Genomic DNA, 17,355 nt, shown 5'->3' on the forward strand with positions numbered 1-17,355 from the left:
TTACCTGTCGCAGTGCAGTGGCCCCATCTGGGCAGTTCTGGTGCACATCGGTGCTTCCCAGGGAGGAGCCCAAGGCAGAGCATCAGGCTCTCAGCACTTAAGACTCCTGACAGCTCCCTGCTGTTTTGTCATGAATGCTTAGGTGCCAAAGCTACATGCCACCCCCACCTCATCCCACACCTGGGGCCTCAAGCTTCCAGCATGCACAGCTGCTCTCCATGGGTGACAAACCAAGCACGGAGAAAGTGGGCTCAGGACTAAGTGGTTCTGAATGGGGTCTGGGCATATCAACACTGAACTTCCTGATCACCTGGGGCCACAGCCAGTAACAGGCCAACTGGTTTCACTTAGTTCTAATGGAGTTAAGAAGGATGTTTAGAATGCTTTATATCAATTTGCATAAGGTCCAAAGGTAATTCTCCAAGGTTCTAGAGAGTCACAGGCTCCATGAAAATCTATCTCTAAGTTTCTCCTAACTAGGCCTGTTGAACCCTGCAGGTGAACTCCCCATGTGATGGTGTGCATAGGTGAATGGGTTCCCCCGGCCCCCGGCCCCCAGTTCAGCACCCTTCACCCACCCCCAGGGACTGATGAGCTTCTGGCTGCCAACGTGCAGGTGAACCTGGGAAACTTTTTCAGCCCGACAGCTGGTATGAGCAGAAGAGGCACAAGAACTGACTACTGCTCTGATATTGAGGTACAGGTCACTGCAATTTTTGACGTCTGAGTTGCTAAGCACACCTGAGGTTCTTTAGAGAGAATGGCACCAAAAATCTGCAGGGCTGCGACACACAGAGAACTACTCATTTGCAAGGGTTTCCTATGGTCACACCCAGGGAAAGAAAACCCACCTTCCTCCTGAGGCAGGCTGCTGGCCACAGCCAGGGGAAGGCTGGGTGGGTAGCAGTCCTCACTGTGCTAATCACAGTTCCACAAGCCTGGAAGGAACCTCAAGTGTGTGTACTTTTGTGGCCCTCAATCCTGGCTTTGCATCTGAATCTCCCAGTTCTCCAGTAGGAATCCATATATATGATGTTTGAATCTGGGCAGCCGTGGGCAGTGCCCAAGTGCATCCCACAGCCACCTGGACAGCCCAGGACCCAGTGTGCTCCTGGAGGGAATCCCTCTGGGAAGTTTCTGCTTTTCTCACTTGTGGTCAGTTCCAGACACCTGGCCACACACAGACAATGGCATTGAGCAGCAGCCCCAGTCCTCTTTCTAGAAACCTGCTTTTAGGGCAAGAGACAATTAGCGGAGAGCCAGTTATAGTGGAGTCCGGAGCACAAGAAAGCTCTGGCTATGAACCATACTGATGACCTCAGCGTTCATCTTCGTGAGTGGTCACCCACAGGGTTCCACCTCAACACTCCCACCCTGCCATTCTCTGGGGCTTCTCTAGTCAGTCATCAAATCCCTCCCCTTGGGGCTTCCAGATCTTGCACAGTAGGGTGTCTCACTCTGATGTGCTGCCTTTATATGCTTTAAAGTTGTGCCCAGAGGCTTTAGTTCAGAGCAACATTTATGGCTGCTCCCCTATGTGCCAGACTTGGGATGTGGAAGTAAAACTGATTAATAAATAGCAATCTTCAAATGAAATTAGGATGGGAGTTATTTGCTCTGAACTTCTGGGATTGAAAAATTAAAACTAGTGTTGGTTTTGAATGCTGAGTGATATTTTATATTCAGCAAAAAAACTTTAGAATTTATTTTAACCAAATTCTAGAGACTAGGGTCTTCAAGGCAGACCCTGCCAGCAAAGGCCACCACGGGTATGTGACAGACTGGTCCTCATCCACTGGTGCGTGACAGGCTGGTCCTCATCCACTGGCCCCAACCAGTGCCTCTAACCTAGAGCATAACTAGTAAGGTGTTCAGGGACTTTCAAGTTAGTCACAGCTAATCAGATTGTTTCAACATTATGTTTTGATGTTGGAATTAAAATACTCTGACAAATTTTTCTTTTGTCAAAGAAGTAGGAAAATCACAAGAATAAAAATTCTAGACATCTCTATAAATTACAGAGCTATGGCTCAAAATCTTTGAAACAATTTCTCTATAAATGAAAGAGTTAAAGTATATATTTCAGTTAAAAACCGACATGTGCTCTTTTGTGTAAACAGCAGAATTATGAGGAAGATGTCTTATTTTGAGGAAGTTTATTGTTACATTTTTTGCAATAATAGATGAGGCACGAATACTTCCTGCTTCTTCGACATTGCAATTAAAAAAGACAACAGTCAGGGGTAACAGTGAAATTAAAATAAAAAAATACAAAAGCTTAAGGTTTTGGAGACAAAAAGAACTACAATCTATGTGTAGAAAAATTGTAAATGATTTCAGTTTGGCCTTGCAAACAGTTATCTCCTTCTCCAATGACAACACTTCACAGAGTTCATAGTAGGGATGTCCTTAAAGGTGTCCTAATCCACCCCCATTAGAAAGAGAAGGCCGTCCAGGCTCAGCTGGCGGGGGCCGTAGCCAAGGTGCCTGGCCAGAGGCTGAGCTGCATGAGGACCCTGGCCTCTGGCTACCCATGGCTTTCTGTTCAGTGAAGCAAAGTTGCCCGTGCTATCACTCACATGTTTCCAGGTTTGAAAGTGACAGGCACACATACTGACTGCTGGAAGGGAAGAGCTCTTGCTGCCCAGGCTGGCTATGGCGATGCCACTGGTTACCCTAGCCACGGCGGCAGAAGCCTTCAGAGCCAGGGAGAGCACCCCAACATCGTGGAGAATGGCTTGCTCCCCTCCTGGCTCTTAATCCTAATAGACATGGGGCACACAGAGAACTGAGAAGGTAAGGAAAGCTCTCTGTGCCATGGACCAGGCCCTTCTTCACTGTGCCCAACTGAAGATGTGACCTGAGTCCATCCTGATGAGCCCTACCAAGGCTACTCATCTCCTTTAAATAAGGCCATCTGCACTATGTGACCCTGAGGTCACATCCTTTCAGCTTGAAGAGTTATAGAAAGCAGCACAAAAAAAGCAACTATTTCTTTTCAGCTAAAGAAAAGAGCCCAAACCCAGCAGACTCTGACACAGATCGTTGAGCACAAGGGAGAGTCTCATGTGGTATCATAATTGAAGTGTGGTGATAATAGGACGTTTCAAGCAGGCCTTCCCTCCCTTTCTGGTTTAGCATCTGCCACAAGACTCATATTATCTGGTTGCTGAAATGAGCCAAGCGTGAGAGGCAAAAGGGACACACGGTCAGGACCAGCGTGGTGTCAGGACAGGGCTCTCAGCTATGTTAGTAAACCCCAGCAACGCTGGTGCCACTTTCACCTTTGTTTTAAGTGCCAAGAAAAGCTGTCCACCCCACCCCGACTGATGCTCAGAAGGGCAGTTTGGAGTACAGGGCATTCTGAACACAGTGAGTCACCGGGAGGCTCCTTAGATGTACCAGCCCGTCAACATGGCAGTCTTCTGTCCTCCTGGGCGAGTGTGCACTCTGAGCACTTGCTGCTCTGTGTGCACAGTCATAGGAGCTAGAGGCCCGGCAGGAATGAGGCAGAAAGAAGCCACTGCCCAAAGATGCTGGCGGACAGGCCATCTGCAGGGTCTGGGGGTTTAGGGGGGCCAGCTGACAGAACTCCCCGAGCAGCTGCAGCAGGATCAAAGGCTGCGGCTGCAGCTCGTACCTTTGCCAGCTTCCAGAAGGAGAAGAAGATCCCCACTATTTCCCAAAGAAGGAAACTCACATGCTAGCAAATGTTGGGTCAGAAGACGACTTGCAAGTAAGATGGAAAAGCCATCTGCAAGGCCACTTGGTTTATGTGTCTTTGTGTCATTAAGTGGGGAAGAAGGGTAAGGAGAAAAAAGCACCACTGTGAGCATGTGAAGGGAGTGACAGCCATGGCCCAGGGCTGCCCCCACTCCACACTGCTGCTGGGGCATTAAGGCAGGTCCATGGCTCTCAACCTCGTCCTCCATGGAAGGGAGTGGGGACCCTGACACAGATCCTCGGCTCAACCTAATATACCTGGACTGGGGGCGCTTAGGACATTGGCACAAGTTTTAAAGGCAGTGAGTTCACTTGGGAGGTGGCACTCAGGCCCTGCGCCAGAGATGGAGGGCCAGCAGGCACTGTGCCCAGCAGCACTGGCAATGCATCTCTACAAGCTACCACTAGGCGAAGCTTTTGGTTAGTCTCAGTGAAGACTCAGAGGTTAGAGAGAAAAGCCATGTGCAAGGCCAGCTGGTTTTTGTGTTTTAGTCATTAAAGAGAGAATGTGTGCGCACACACCATCCTCGATTAAATTGTGTCAGGAAAGGAATGCAGTTCCTGTAAAAAGAAGGCTGTGTTATTAGGTATTGCAGATTAACACCAAAGTGAGCACTGGGATTTTCAGTAGTTTCACTAGTCCCCAAATCAGTAGCTAACATGGAGTTCCCACGTCCTCTTGCCTAGAGCTCGTGGCTGGGCTGGAGCCCAGCGTTCTTGAGCCAGGTATTCGACGGCATGGATCTGAGAAGCCCTGCAGGACCACACAGGCCACAAGTGCCAACAGCCACACAGGCTGCCTCAGAAAGGCACGAGGGGGCTTCCTCTCACTGCAGCATGATGTCCTTCAGGTTCTCCTGCAGGATCGTGTCTTTCACAGCATGGAACACGAAGCGGATGTTCTCGGTGTCTATGGCAGTGGTGAAGTGGTGGAACAGAGGCTTGCTGCGGTTCCGTCTCTTTCTGTCAAAACACTGGACCAGGTAGCGCTGGACATCCTCCAGTCGGTGAGGGTCACCCTTGAAATCTGGGAAGTGCTTCTTGATGCTGACTGTCTTCACCTTCTCCACCAGGAGGTCCATCTTATTGAGGAAAAGAATTATGGAGACATTGAAGAAGAGCTTGTTGTTGACGATGGTCTCAAAGATGTTCATGGACTCCACCAGCCGGTTGGTGCGCCTGTCCTCCATGAGGACCTGGTCGTATTCGCTAGAGGACACCATGAACAGGATTGATGTGATCCCGTCAAAGCACTGGAACCACTTTTGGCGCTGGGACCGCTGGCCACCCACATCCACCATCTTAAAAGGGATTTTTTTAATAACGAAGTCATGTTCCACAATCCCCTTGGTGGCCTTCCTGGCCAGCAAGATGTCTTGCTTACTAGGGAAGTAGTTCTGCAAAATACAGGATGAGGGAGACATTTAGGAGAAAATAACAACAAAAACACAGCAAAAGGAAAAGGAGAGAAAGTTACGTGGACTTTGTAAGAAGTTTAGCCAAATAACAGAAGCAAGTTTCATTTACAGAGTTATGAACTTACTGTGCAACAAGGTGAAAGAATCAAATGCCTCATTTCAGAATGAATGGGGTCTCATCAATCTGAGGCGGAATGATCAGAACTCCTACTGCCAGGCCCCGGGGGAAAAATCTCATCCAGTTTCTTCTCCAGAGGAAACTATCTTTTTTTTTTTTTTCCCCTGTATCATAGATATCTTTTATATTTTTAAATTCCAGAGTATAAAAGTTCTAAAACCTTACTATGAATTAATTTAATTTAGGTTTTACAATAGCATTTATGAAATGAAATCAGATGTATATGTGATGTGTTCTTCTTGAAAACCTTTGTTTTGGGTGATGGGATGGAATCCAGGCTGTGCACATGCTAAGCCTGTGCTGTCCCACTGAACCACACCCAGCCCTTGGAAGTCTTCGGCACCACAGACAATGTGGCTACTTAAACCACTGTGGTCCTGCACTGTGACAAGCCCTTCAGTGACTTGGGCACACTGTCACCCACACAGCTAGCCCAGGACTGGGCAGAAAGTGAACAGGCCTGGACCTGGAGGCTAACTACAGTTCACAGGGGATGGAGGCATCATTAACCACACGGGGGATGGGACAGAGAAGTCCAGACTAAGACCCTACAGGATGGATGATCAGTTAGTTCAGCCAGTAAATCAAAAAGAAAAAAAAAAAAGATGGGAGAAGAAACCTATAGATTAAAAGAAATTTAATCACATCAACTGATTGGGATGGTGGATAATATTAGGATGTTGATTCAAACTATTAAAAAAAAAAAAAACACCAAGAAAACCTTAAGGAGATGACTGAGAAAATCTCAGGGCTGACTGGAGACTGGCCGACAGGGATCCTTGCTAATTTTTCGGGAGTACAATGGTATCGTGATGATTTTTAGAGTCTTTCTATATAGGACAGATCTATGCTAGAGCATGACATTACGTGCTGTCACAGGACCCAGGCAGGACGAGCGGGCCCATCAGCATAGCCAGGGCCCTTGTTGCTTGCTTTGGGCTGCAGAGTCCTGCGGGGTGGTCACTCACCAGCTGGCCAATCCGGTCCAGGTTATCCAGGAAGTACTTCACTGATTCACCCTGTCACAGAGAAAAACATTCGCAGCTCAGTCTTAATGGAGGAACCCCAACTGGCAAATTAAAGGACTAAACAGGCAACAGCAGGGACACTTCACTGTGCAGACAGGAAAGCAAAGTAAAAAAGACAAAGAGTATTCATGTGATTTTTAAAATTAAAAACACAATTAAAATTAAAACCACAGAATTTCTACAACAATGCGGTTTCTGCAGCTCTAGCCCCAAGATACGAACTCTGTTTTGAATGCTCCTGCTCCAGGCCACACTGCCAGCGGGGAACAGGAGCTTAGTTCTGTCTGCAGTTCTGTCTCTGACAAACTTGGCCCAAGGGACCCAGACATTGTTTCTAAAGACAGTAAACCCTGAACAGAAGGGGCAGTCTTTCCAGTTTCCAGAAGCGTTCCATATGATTTCACACACTTTTATGACTTGGTGCAGAACAAGGAGCACCTTTAGGTTGGGTTTCCGAGGTGGACTGATACGTCCTATGGACTGGGCCAGGTCCCATGGCTGGAGGCACACTTGAGGACACTCCACTTTCTGTTTCAGAATGTGCTTAGTGTCTAGGGCAGTGGCACTCACAAGGCACAAGGGGGCTCAGGGACATTCCAGTGCTGGCTTTGGCTCCAGTGGAGCTATTGGAGGAAGGAGTAAGTGAACAGGCAAGCAAAGGCCTCTCTTAGAAGGCGGAAATGAGTGCTCCCAGGTACGAAGATCTCACCAGAACCTCACTCTGAAAGCTGGGTGGCAGTGAGGCAGGCCTGGGCTTCACACACTGCCCCTTGCGGGGTTTGTGCAAGAGCTGCTCTGTTCAGGTCACTGTGCACCTTCCCACAAAGTGTACAAGAGGCAAGGTCACCCACACACTCGGCCAGTTGACACTCTAGATTCCCAAGGAGGAAAGATCACTGGAAAGGCACCAGATTACAGCTTGTGACTTCATAAGAAAAAGGGGGAGGACCGATGGGAGCCACCAGCTCTCAAGTTAGTTTCTTATGCTCCTCTGTCTCGGATGGCCCAAAGGCAGAAGAGTGACTTCCTTTACTGAAGAGTCAGCCTTCTGCTCCAGAATGTGAGGATGACTCAAGAGAATGTTTTGTTTAAAGGGGTGGGAAGGCCCCTTTCCGGCATTACAGCACTGATGATAAGCAGTAAAGGCGATTTTCCTCCTTGCTGGTTCGGGAACACAGGCTGCTCCAAAGTAGGAAGGGCCACCCCCGTGCCTCCTGGGGTGCCCAGGGCTCTATGCAGGGTGGCTCCCGCCCCCACTTCCCCTCCCACACCAGACCCTTGCATGAGAGGAAGCCATCGTCCAACAGAGTGAGGCAGCACAGCCCTTCTGCTGGCTGTTCTGGTCCTTGGCTTTGTTTGCAATCTGCCTCCCCCATGCTCGGACAGGAAACAGCTGGGCAGTGAGAAAGCTCTGCAGGGACCGCAGTGCACCTGATTAGGACATCCCGCTTCCCTGAAATGCCCTTCTCTTCTCCCTCCTACCTCTCACCAGAATCTTGGAGGTGTGGAGACCCTGTACCTCACAGGCCCTCTGCCACTGCTGGCCACAATGGTGCCCACCATGCTCTCCAGGCAGGTTCAACAGGGACAGCACCTCAGAGCCAGGGCTGCTCCTGCCTGGTTCCACTGGGGAAGAAGGAAGCACTGGGCAGAGGAGGGCAGATGAGCTCTCTTTGCAGGGGGGTGGCAGGTTAGGCATAAAAAGTCACAGCAGCTAGGCATGGTGGTGTACGCCTGAGATCCCAGTGACTCAGGAGGCTGAGGGAAGAGGACTGATTAGGAGTTTGAGGCCAATCTTAGCAGTTTAGTGATACCCTGAGCAACTTAGGAGACCCTGTCTCAAAATAAAAATAAAAAGGACTGGGATGTAGCTTAGTGGTAAAGATCCCCTGGGTTCAATCTCTAGTACCTAAATAAATAAATAAATCATAGCAACGCAAACCACAGCCCCTACCATTCTGGCCACCAAGAGATAGGAAGACCCGGGTGCAAGTGTTTTACCCAAATGGAAGTGCCCAGACACACAACCAGAGATGAGGTAAAATATAAAGATTTAGACGTAAGGACATTCTCCCCCAGTTTAAATTTAATTTAAATATTCCTTTTGAATTTGAAATCAAGTTCATCTAACTCCTGTAAAATGTATCAGATGCCAAGATAAAAAAGATCTTTCTCTACCAGGATGGCTTCTCCCCATCTCATGGCTGCGTCTCTTTGTACTTAATTGTGATCCTTGGCCATTCTGCACACGTGGAGACCTCTATCCTCCTAGGAAGAACAGCACAGGAGGGAGGGGTCAAATCCAGTTTCAGGCCAGGTTGCCTCGTCAGGATGAGAAGGTTGTTAGAACTGCGCTGTCGACCACCCTGCTCTTCAGCAAGGGGCTGGAGGAGAGGAGGCAAGGAAGGGAGCACCAATCAACCTTGCTGAAACCAGAACTTTGGTGACTGGCATCCACGCTCTGTGATGCTGTGCTGGGGCAGATCTAATTGCTTCCAGGGCAGTCATTTGCAACAGACTTCTTAGTTCCCACAGCATCAGCTCATTAACACGCCGGTTTAAAATCCCAAGATGGTCTCAACACACAGAGTGTTTCTTTGGAGAACTAGCGTGTGACAGCCATGGAGATGTTAAAATGAAATTGGCAGACAGAAAGTGCACACGGGCATGCTGAACAGGACTGCTCCTCTCAGGACAGCAGCTGAATTCATGGTCTCGCAAACAGGAGGAAGGCCCAGACTGTTTTTTTCATTCATTTGAAAATCTAAGTCACTTAAGGTGAGTAAGAACGAGGATTCATGGATTAAAACAAGAGGAAACAGTTCATCAGGTTGGGATCCTAGGCCCTGGGGCCCATGCTTGCTGGGGTCCTGCCCTCCTGAGTCAGCCCTCTCAGTGAGGCCTTCCCCTCCTAGCGCTGAGACCACTGGGTGGAGAAGCGGGTGGCTGTTTCAGGAAGCACAGCAGGTATATTTGGGGTTATGCACCTATGATAGGCACAGATAGGCGAATGGAATGAAGCTGGCTGCATCCTTCATAAGATCACCTCGGGAATAACCTGCCACCTACCCTGCAGTGGGCACATGCCCAGGCCTGCCCTACTGCAGTCTGTGGCCCCTGCTTCGATGTTGCTGCACCAGAGAAGCTGCCGTCCATGCCATCTGCTGGCCTCACACAACTCCCTGGGGCTGCAGGACCAAGAGAAAAGAACCAAGAGGGCCCTCAAAGTCAACACACTAGAGCTGACTTTGGTTCCCCCAAAGTGTGGATGGTCTACAAGGTGGTGGTAAAGTGGCTACAGAAAGCACACACCAGCTTCTAGCCTGGGGCCATAGGTTTTGAAGTCTGAATCCTATCTACACGTGTGAGTCCTCTTACTGTTAGTGACTTAGTAAGCACAACTCTAAATTCTCAAGTGGGGCAGCCTGCCAAGGTGAGCCAGGATCTTCTACTGGAAGAAAAAAACAAAAAATCCCCCCAAAACCTAAAGGACAAAATCAACTCTTCAAAACTGAAGCCAAACTGAAATGAATTAGCTAAGAACCCTCAGGTTGGAAGTTCTCCTCACGCTTTGGCCCAGCACAGGGGCAAGTGTGGAGGAAGCTGCCTCTTTTGAGCTTGAGGGGCCTCGTGTCTGTGCTGTGAACACCCCAGGTCCGACTTAAGTCCTCGACCCTCCATCCACAAGCAGCTGTCCACGGCAACTATGGGATCCCCAGGAGAAGGGCCCACAGGGCCTCGCAGAGCTGTACCTCTCCACACCTGGGAACCAGGGTCTGCCAGTCAGTTTCCTATTAAAATTCCAATGATATGCTTCATAGAACTAGAAAAAGCAATCATGAAAATCATTTGGAAAAACAGACCCAGAATAGCCAAAGCAATCCTAAGCAAGAAAAGTGAAGCAGGAGGCATCACAATACCAGATCTTAAACTATGTTACAGAATAATAGTAACAAAAACAGCATGTTATTGGCACCAAAATAGACATGTAGACCAATGGTACAGAATAGAAGACACAGAGACCAACCCACATAAATACAGTTATCTCATACTAGACAAGGGTGCCAAAAATCTATATTGGTAGCCATTTCAACAAATGGTGCTGAGAAAACTGGAAATCCATATGTAGCAAAATGAAATTAAACCTCTATCTCTCACCATGCACAAAACTCAACTCAAAAAAGACCAAGGACCCAGAAATTAGACCACAGACCTTATGCCTAATAGAAGAAAATATAGGCCCAAATCTTCATCAATGTCAGATTAGGCCCCGACTTCCTTAACAAGACTCCTAAAGTACAAGAATTAAAATCAAGAATCAATAAATGGGATGGATTCAAACTAAAAAGCTACTTCTCAGGCAAAGAAACAATCACTGAGGTGAAGAGAGCCTACATGATGGGAGCAAAATTTTACCACATGCACATCAGAGAGAACACTAATCTTCAGGTTATATAAAGAACTTAAAAAACTTAATACCAAAAAAACCAAACAAACCAACCAATAAATGGGTTAAGGAACTGAACAGACACTTTGCAGACGAAGATATACAAGTGATTAACAAATATATGAAAAAGTGTTCAACATCTTTAGTAATTATAGAAATGCAAATCAAAACTACTCTAAGATTCCATCTCACCCCAATCAGAATGGCAGTTATCAAGAATACACGCAATATTAAGTGTTGGAGAGGATGTGGGGGAAAAGGTACACTCAAAGATTGCTGGTGGGACTGCATATTGGAAAGCAGTGTGGAGATTCCTCAGAAAACTGGGAATGGAATCACCATTTGACCCAGTTATCCCATTCCCCAGTCCATACTCAAAGGACTTAAAATCAGCACACTTAGTGACACAGCCAGGCCAATGTTTATAGCAGCTGAATTCACAATAGCTAAACTGTGGAACCAACCCAGATGCCCATCAATAGACAAATGGATAAAGAAACTGTGGTATATATATACACAATGGAATATTACTCAGCATTAAAAGAGAATACAATTATGGCATTTGCAGGTAAATGGATGGAGTTGGAGAATATTATGCTAAGCGAAGAAGCCAGTCCCCCAAAACTAAAAGCCAAATGTTTTCTCTGATTAGTGGATGCTGATCTATGATGTGGGGGAGGAGGGCATGGGAAGAATGGAGAAAATTTGGATTGGGCAAAGGGAAGGGTATGAAGAGGTTATGGGGGTAGGAAAGATGATGGAATGAGATGGATATCATTACCCTAGGTACATGTATGATTGCATAAATGGTGCATCTCTACATCATGTACAACCAAAGAATGGAAATATTGCACTCCATTTGTGTACGATGAATAGAATACATTCTGCTGTCATGTATAACTGAGTAGAACAAATAAAAAAAATAAAAAGAGCAAGTCATGAGCTGCTTTAGGCTGACAGACCCGATATCCACGAGGATTTGAACAAACTATTGTTTAAAACTCAGCTTGCCATGAGCGATGGTACATGCCTATAATCCCAGTGGCTCCCTGGTAGCCCCCCCACCCAACAAAACCCTCAGTTTACCTAAAGTGGCATGCCAGGAAACAGAAAATCTGAATAGAACTATATTTATTCTAAAAAATGAATTTGTTATAAAAGAAATCTTCCCCAAAGGTAAACTCCAGGCCTGGATGGTTTCCATCAAACACTGAGAGAAGAAAAAACACTAATCTTCTGCAAAGTTTTTCAGAAAAATCAAAGCAGAAGGGATAATCCCAGCTTCTTTTACGAGGCCAGCACAATCCTGACACCAAAACTGACAAGAATGTTACTGAAAAAGAAAGTATATTCCAATATCCCTCTTGAACATAGACACAATCAATATCCCTAAAACACCTTAGCTAATCAATCCCAACAATACACAGGAAGTATAATACATCAACAAAATAGAAAACAAACACCATTTTAACAAAATAAGAAAGAACATATAAACATTTTAATAGATGCAGTAGAAAGTACTTGAAAACTTTGACGTAAGCTGGGCACAGTTGCACATGCCTGTAATCCTAGTGATTTGGGAAACTGAGGCAGGAGGATTACAAATTTGAGGCCAGCCTCGGAAATTTAGTGAGGGCCTAAACAATTTAGCAAGATCCTGTCTCAAAATAAAAAAATAAAAAGGGCTGGGCAGGTACCTCAGTTAAAGTGCCCCTGGGTTAAATCCCCAGTATCAAACCAAACCAAACCAAAAACCTTTGACCTACATACATGGTTAAAAATTCACACCAAGCCACATATAGGAAGCTTCTTAGTCTGACGAAGGGCGTCTATGAAACACCTACAGATAACATCTTAATTAATGGTGAACTTCTGAATTCTTTTACCATAACATTTGGTAGAAGGCAAGGGTGCTCACTTTTATAGCTTCCAGTCATTACTGTATGGGCAGGTTTACCGGCACATACAATGGAGACAGTAGGCAGGCGACACACAAAACAAGGAAAAGACGTGGGGACAAGGAGCAAGAAACGAAACTGAGTTTGCACATCACGGAACTGTGAGTACGAAATCCCAAGGAAGGAACCTATAAAATAGCTAACAATAGAACCATAAATGAGTTTAGCGTGTTTACAAGATAAATGGCCAGTATACAAAAATCAAGAGCATTTTCATATACTAGCAGTAAACAACTGGAATACAAAGTTTAAAAAAAGCTATTTCAGTCAGGTGTGGGGACACATGCTGGCATTACCAGTGACTTGGGAGGTTGAGGCAGGAGAATCATAAGTTTGAGGCCAGACTGGGAAACTCTCTCAAAATAAAAAATAAAAAGGGTTGGGGAGATATGTAGCTTAGTGGTAAAGCACCCCTGGGTTCAACCCCCAGTACCAAAACCCCCCCCNTTTAAACAAAACCACCCAACTATTTCGCAGAATGGCTGTGCATTTTACACCTTCACCAGTAATACATGGGGCATTCAGCTGATCAGCATCCCCACCAGCACTTGATATTTCACAAATTTTTATTTTATCTGTTCTAAAATGTATGTAGTAATATTTTGAAAAGGCCTAAGTTTACATTTCCCTTAATTTGCAAAAGCCAGTAATGCTGAGTGTCTTTATTTATTTGCCATCTGTGCATTGTCTTTGGTAAAACTCCTCATACCTTATTTTGTACTTGGACTTTAGTGCTCCTGTGTACTACTTCAGTACAGTTCTTGGAGTTCTTAAAAGATTCTAGACACGAGTCCTTTGTCAGATATGTGGTTGCAAATATCTTCTCTCAGTCTCTGGATCATCTTTTTCAATCTTGATTTCTTTCTTTAATGGGTGACACTTTAGATGTTGTGTCTGAGAATTCACCAAGGTCTAGGTCCCAGGGAGTTTCTACTACATTATCTTCTCAAAGTTTTAGAATTTTACATTTAGATCTATGATTCAGTTTCAGCTAATTTTTGTATAGGGTGAGATTTAAGACAGGGCTTAGCTTTTTGGCCTGAAGATATCAGACTGCTTAAGCATGGTTTGTTCAGAGGCCTGCTTCCTTCAAGTTTGCTTTGTCCTTGTCAGAGATCAGCTGGACATGTGGAGGAGCTGCATGAGCTGCTCCACCCACCTGGGAGTTGTCCTTCACCAACACCACATCTCCAGTGCTATAGCCATACAAGACCCGAAGTCAAGGGGCGGGCTCCTCCTGCTGGTTCCCTCCCTCCCTTCCCTATTCCAGTGCCTTCCCAGATACATTTTTGAATCATCACATCTACAGCTACAAAAAATTTTGCTGAGATTTTGGTGGGAATTGTGTTAAATGTGCCCATCATGTCTAAAGAAATGATGTCTTTACAATGTTGATTTTTCCATTCCGTGAATGCAACATGTTTCCCCATTTGCTTGGATCTTCTTGGATTTCTTTTATTGTTTTATAGTTTTTAATCATGCAAGTCCTACACATCTTGTTAAATTTACACCAAAGTATTTCATTTTTACATGACTGTTAATGGTGTGACATTTAAAATTTCTTTCCATGTGTTCATTACCAGTAAATAGAAATAAATTTTACTTTTGTGTATTGGTTGCATATCCTCTGTAACCTTCCTAAACTGACACTAATCTACTACCTTCTTGCTGGACTCCCTGGGATTTTCCAAGCCATCTGCACCAGGAACAGTTTCATTTCTCCTTTACTGTAGATTTCCAATAAGGCCCAGGCCTTACTGCATTAACTAAAACAGGATGTGTTTCTTTTTAAATGTGACAAACCTCTTCACAGAAACTATCTGACCATTTGTGTAAAAAACTTAATACCTAAAAATTGGAGAAAGATGTCATGTTCATGAACTGAAAGAGTCAATATTGTTAAGACATCAACCCCCAAAATTGATCTACTGACTCAGGAGAAACCCAAGCAAAAATTCCAGCAGGAAGTCTTTTAATATACATGGATAAGCTTGTGTTAAAACATATCTTTTTAGGACAACACAGAAGAACTCAAACAATTCTATAAAAGAATAGAGTTTTTATAATGCCTGATTTTAAGACTTAATATAAAGTAATGCTAAGTAATGCTAAGAGATTTTGGTACCGGTGGAAGAAAAGCTACATAGATCAACTGAAGAGAAATGCGCGTCCACAAAGTAGCCCAAATATCTATGACCAATATGATTTTTGAAAAGTTGTCAGAGTAATTCAACGTGAAAGGGAAGTTACATGAGAAACCCAGGAGATCTTTATGGACAAAATGCAAACAAACACACACACACACACACACACACACACACAAAACAACGTCCCCAACCACTTCAGACACAAAACAGATGCAAAATGGACCCCAGATCTAAATGTACAAACCAAAACTCTTGATTGTAAATAGGAGAAAATCCTTGTGATTTTTCAGTTAGGAAAAAAATTCTGTGCTGCAAAAATTCTCAGATGAACCTCAGTGATACATGCCCTGGTACTGTTTTATCCTCCAGAGTGTGGGAGGAGCCTGTGAACAAAAATCACCTTGACATTGTGCAGTCCTTGAAGGAGTCCTGGGACCCCAGAGCACACGCAGAGACCACTGTTATAGGGAGATGGGCACAGGTGGACCAGACTGCCCTGCAGCAGGATCACCATGGTCCAAAGCAGAAGTGACCACTGTCTACCTCCAAGTGTGACAGATGAACTGCAATCCTGTACAACAGAACTGTAAAGAGCCAATGAGGAGATCATGACCACTTGTCCCAGTGTGTGGAGTCTCAAAATGCCACGGAACAAAGAAATGAGTCAGAATAAAAATTTCAAGTGATTCTTTATTTACATTCTTTATTAACTTTATTTATAGTTAAAAAACAGACAAAGCTAAACACACTAGTTATAAGAATGAAAACACATACAGTGCTTCCTCTGTGGCAGATGCTACTGCAAGTGTCTTCTGTTACTAACTCTGCTGTTCCTCACAACACCTGAGGCAGGTGTCAGCCCATCTTGCAGAGGAGAGGAGACACAGTGGTCATCTGGCTCCTTAGATGACAATTTAGGTATAGACAGATGGCAAAAATACAGGAAAAGGAAAGAAATAACTACCCCAGTCTCAGAACAGTGGTTCTGCTGGGTGGAGGTAATGGGTACAGGGGTGTATAAGTTCCTGTAGAAGTTCTAAATCTGAGAGGTAGGCACTGACATGTTTGGTGTTTTTTTTTTGGGGGGGGTACTGGGGATTGAACTCAGGGCACCCACCCACTGAGCCACATCCCTAGCCTTTTTTTTTTTTTAATTGATTTTTTTAAAATAATGACATGGGGCTGGGGTTGTGGCTCAGTGGTAGAGTGCTTGCCTAGCATGCGTAAGGCATTGGGTTCGATCCTCAGCACCACATAAAAATGAAATAAAGATATTGTGTCCACCTACAACTAAAAAATAAATATTAAAAACAAAGAAAGTAGGGAGTATCAGTGAGCAGTGTGTGATGATTGAATAAATATATTAAAAAAATGAAAATAAATGACAGTGGAATGCATTACAATTCATATTACACATATAGAGCACAATTCCCAGCCTCTTTTTTGTATTTTTATTTAGAGACAGGGTTTGAGTTGCTTCATGCTCTGATGTTGCTGAGGCTGGCTTTGAACTTGTGATCTTCCTGCCTCAGCCTCCCCAGCCTCAGGATTATAGGTATGCGCCACTGCGTCCAACCTTGGTTTGTATTTTAATCTGTGCATGTTTCAAACCCTCTTTTGTAGTCATATAGGATATGAGGAACACTTATATATTGTAATTAAAAAAAAAAGCAAGAGGTGGGGAGGAAAAAAATAACCCCAAACAAATTCAGAGTGAAGGCTATTAAAAACAAGTCCTTTAGGCCAGGCAACTCCTTCCAAGCAGCTTTTCAGAAGTGTGTGCAGATCTCATTAAACACAGTCCTTCCGCCTCTTCTCAAAGCCCCTTGATCGGCGAGCTCCTTTTATAAAGCCTTGCTCCTGGCTTTCTGCCACTCTCTCCACTAAGCACACTGCCCAGGCCAGAAGCAACTAGTAGCTTTGTCATATGACTGGGAACACATCAAAATGACTTATTTTTTTTTAAATAGAAAACCACCTGGTATCTCAAGGTCGAGGAATTAAAAGTTGACAAAATCACACTTGATCTTAGCCAAAAGGCCGAGAAGTGATAAAAGTTGACAAAATCAAAGACCTCTGTGTGCACCACGTAAACTGGGCACACAAGTGACTGCGGCAAGTCACTAGTTGAACAGAGGACTGCTCTTTCTTATTGCTCGTGTCTCCACCTTGGGCAAGGGGAGAACGCGGAGAGATGACTAAAGAGCCAGAAAATCACTAGCGGTTCAAGACTTCCAAGTAGGAGAAAGGTCACTTTCTACCAAAACAAATTGCTTGGGCTCACTTCTAAGCAGCCTGCCTCTCAGCATCCCCACACCGTCTGTTTGTGCCAGCCCCGAGGCCAGGCCAGGCCAGCATCGCATCAGCACAGCAGCCCCAGCAGCCCCACCAGAAGCAACCTGTCCTGAGCACGGGAAGCACCTGGGGCTAAGCCCCCCCCCCCGCCCCCCGCCCCG

The 17,355-nt window shown here is 45.3% G+C and overlaps 1 protein-coding gene across 1 annotated transcript in view; it reads right to left on the minus strand.

The window, feature by feature from the left end:
- Positions 1–2,141: 2,141 nt before the first annotated feature.
- Positions 2,142–17,355, minus strand: part of LOC107155972 (guanine nucleotide-binding protein subunit alpha-12) — a 92,080-nt gene continuing 76,866 nt past the window's right edge. The window contains exons 3-4 of the mRNA XM_015502005.2: positions 6,288–6,338; positions 2,142–5,120 (exon numbers count right to left, since the gene is read on the minus strand). Coding sequence (XP_015357491.1) covers positions 4,551–5,120; positions 6,288–6,338 — 621 coding nt within the window. The 3' untranslated portion in view covers positions 2,142–4,550. The remainder of the gene's footprint in view (positions 5,121–6,287; positions 6,339–17,355) is intronic.

This window comes from Marmota marmota, unplaced genomic scaffold (assembly GCF_001458135.2).
Source record: "Marmota marmota marmota unplaced genomic scaffold, marMar, whole genome shotgun sequence".
NCBI classification, from domain to species: domain Eukaryota; kingdom Metazoa; phylum Chordata; class Mammalia; order Rodentia; family Sciuridae; genus Marmota; species Marmota marmota.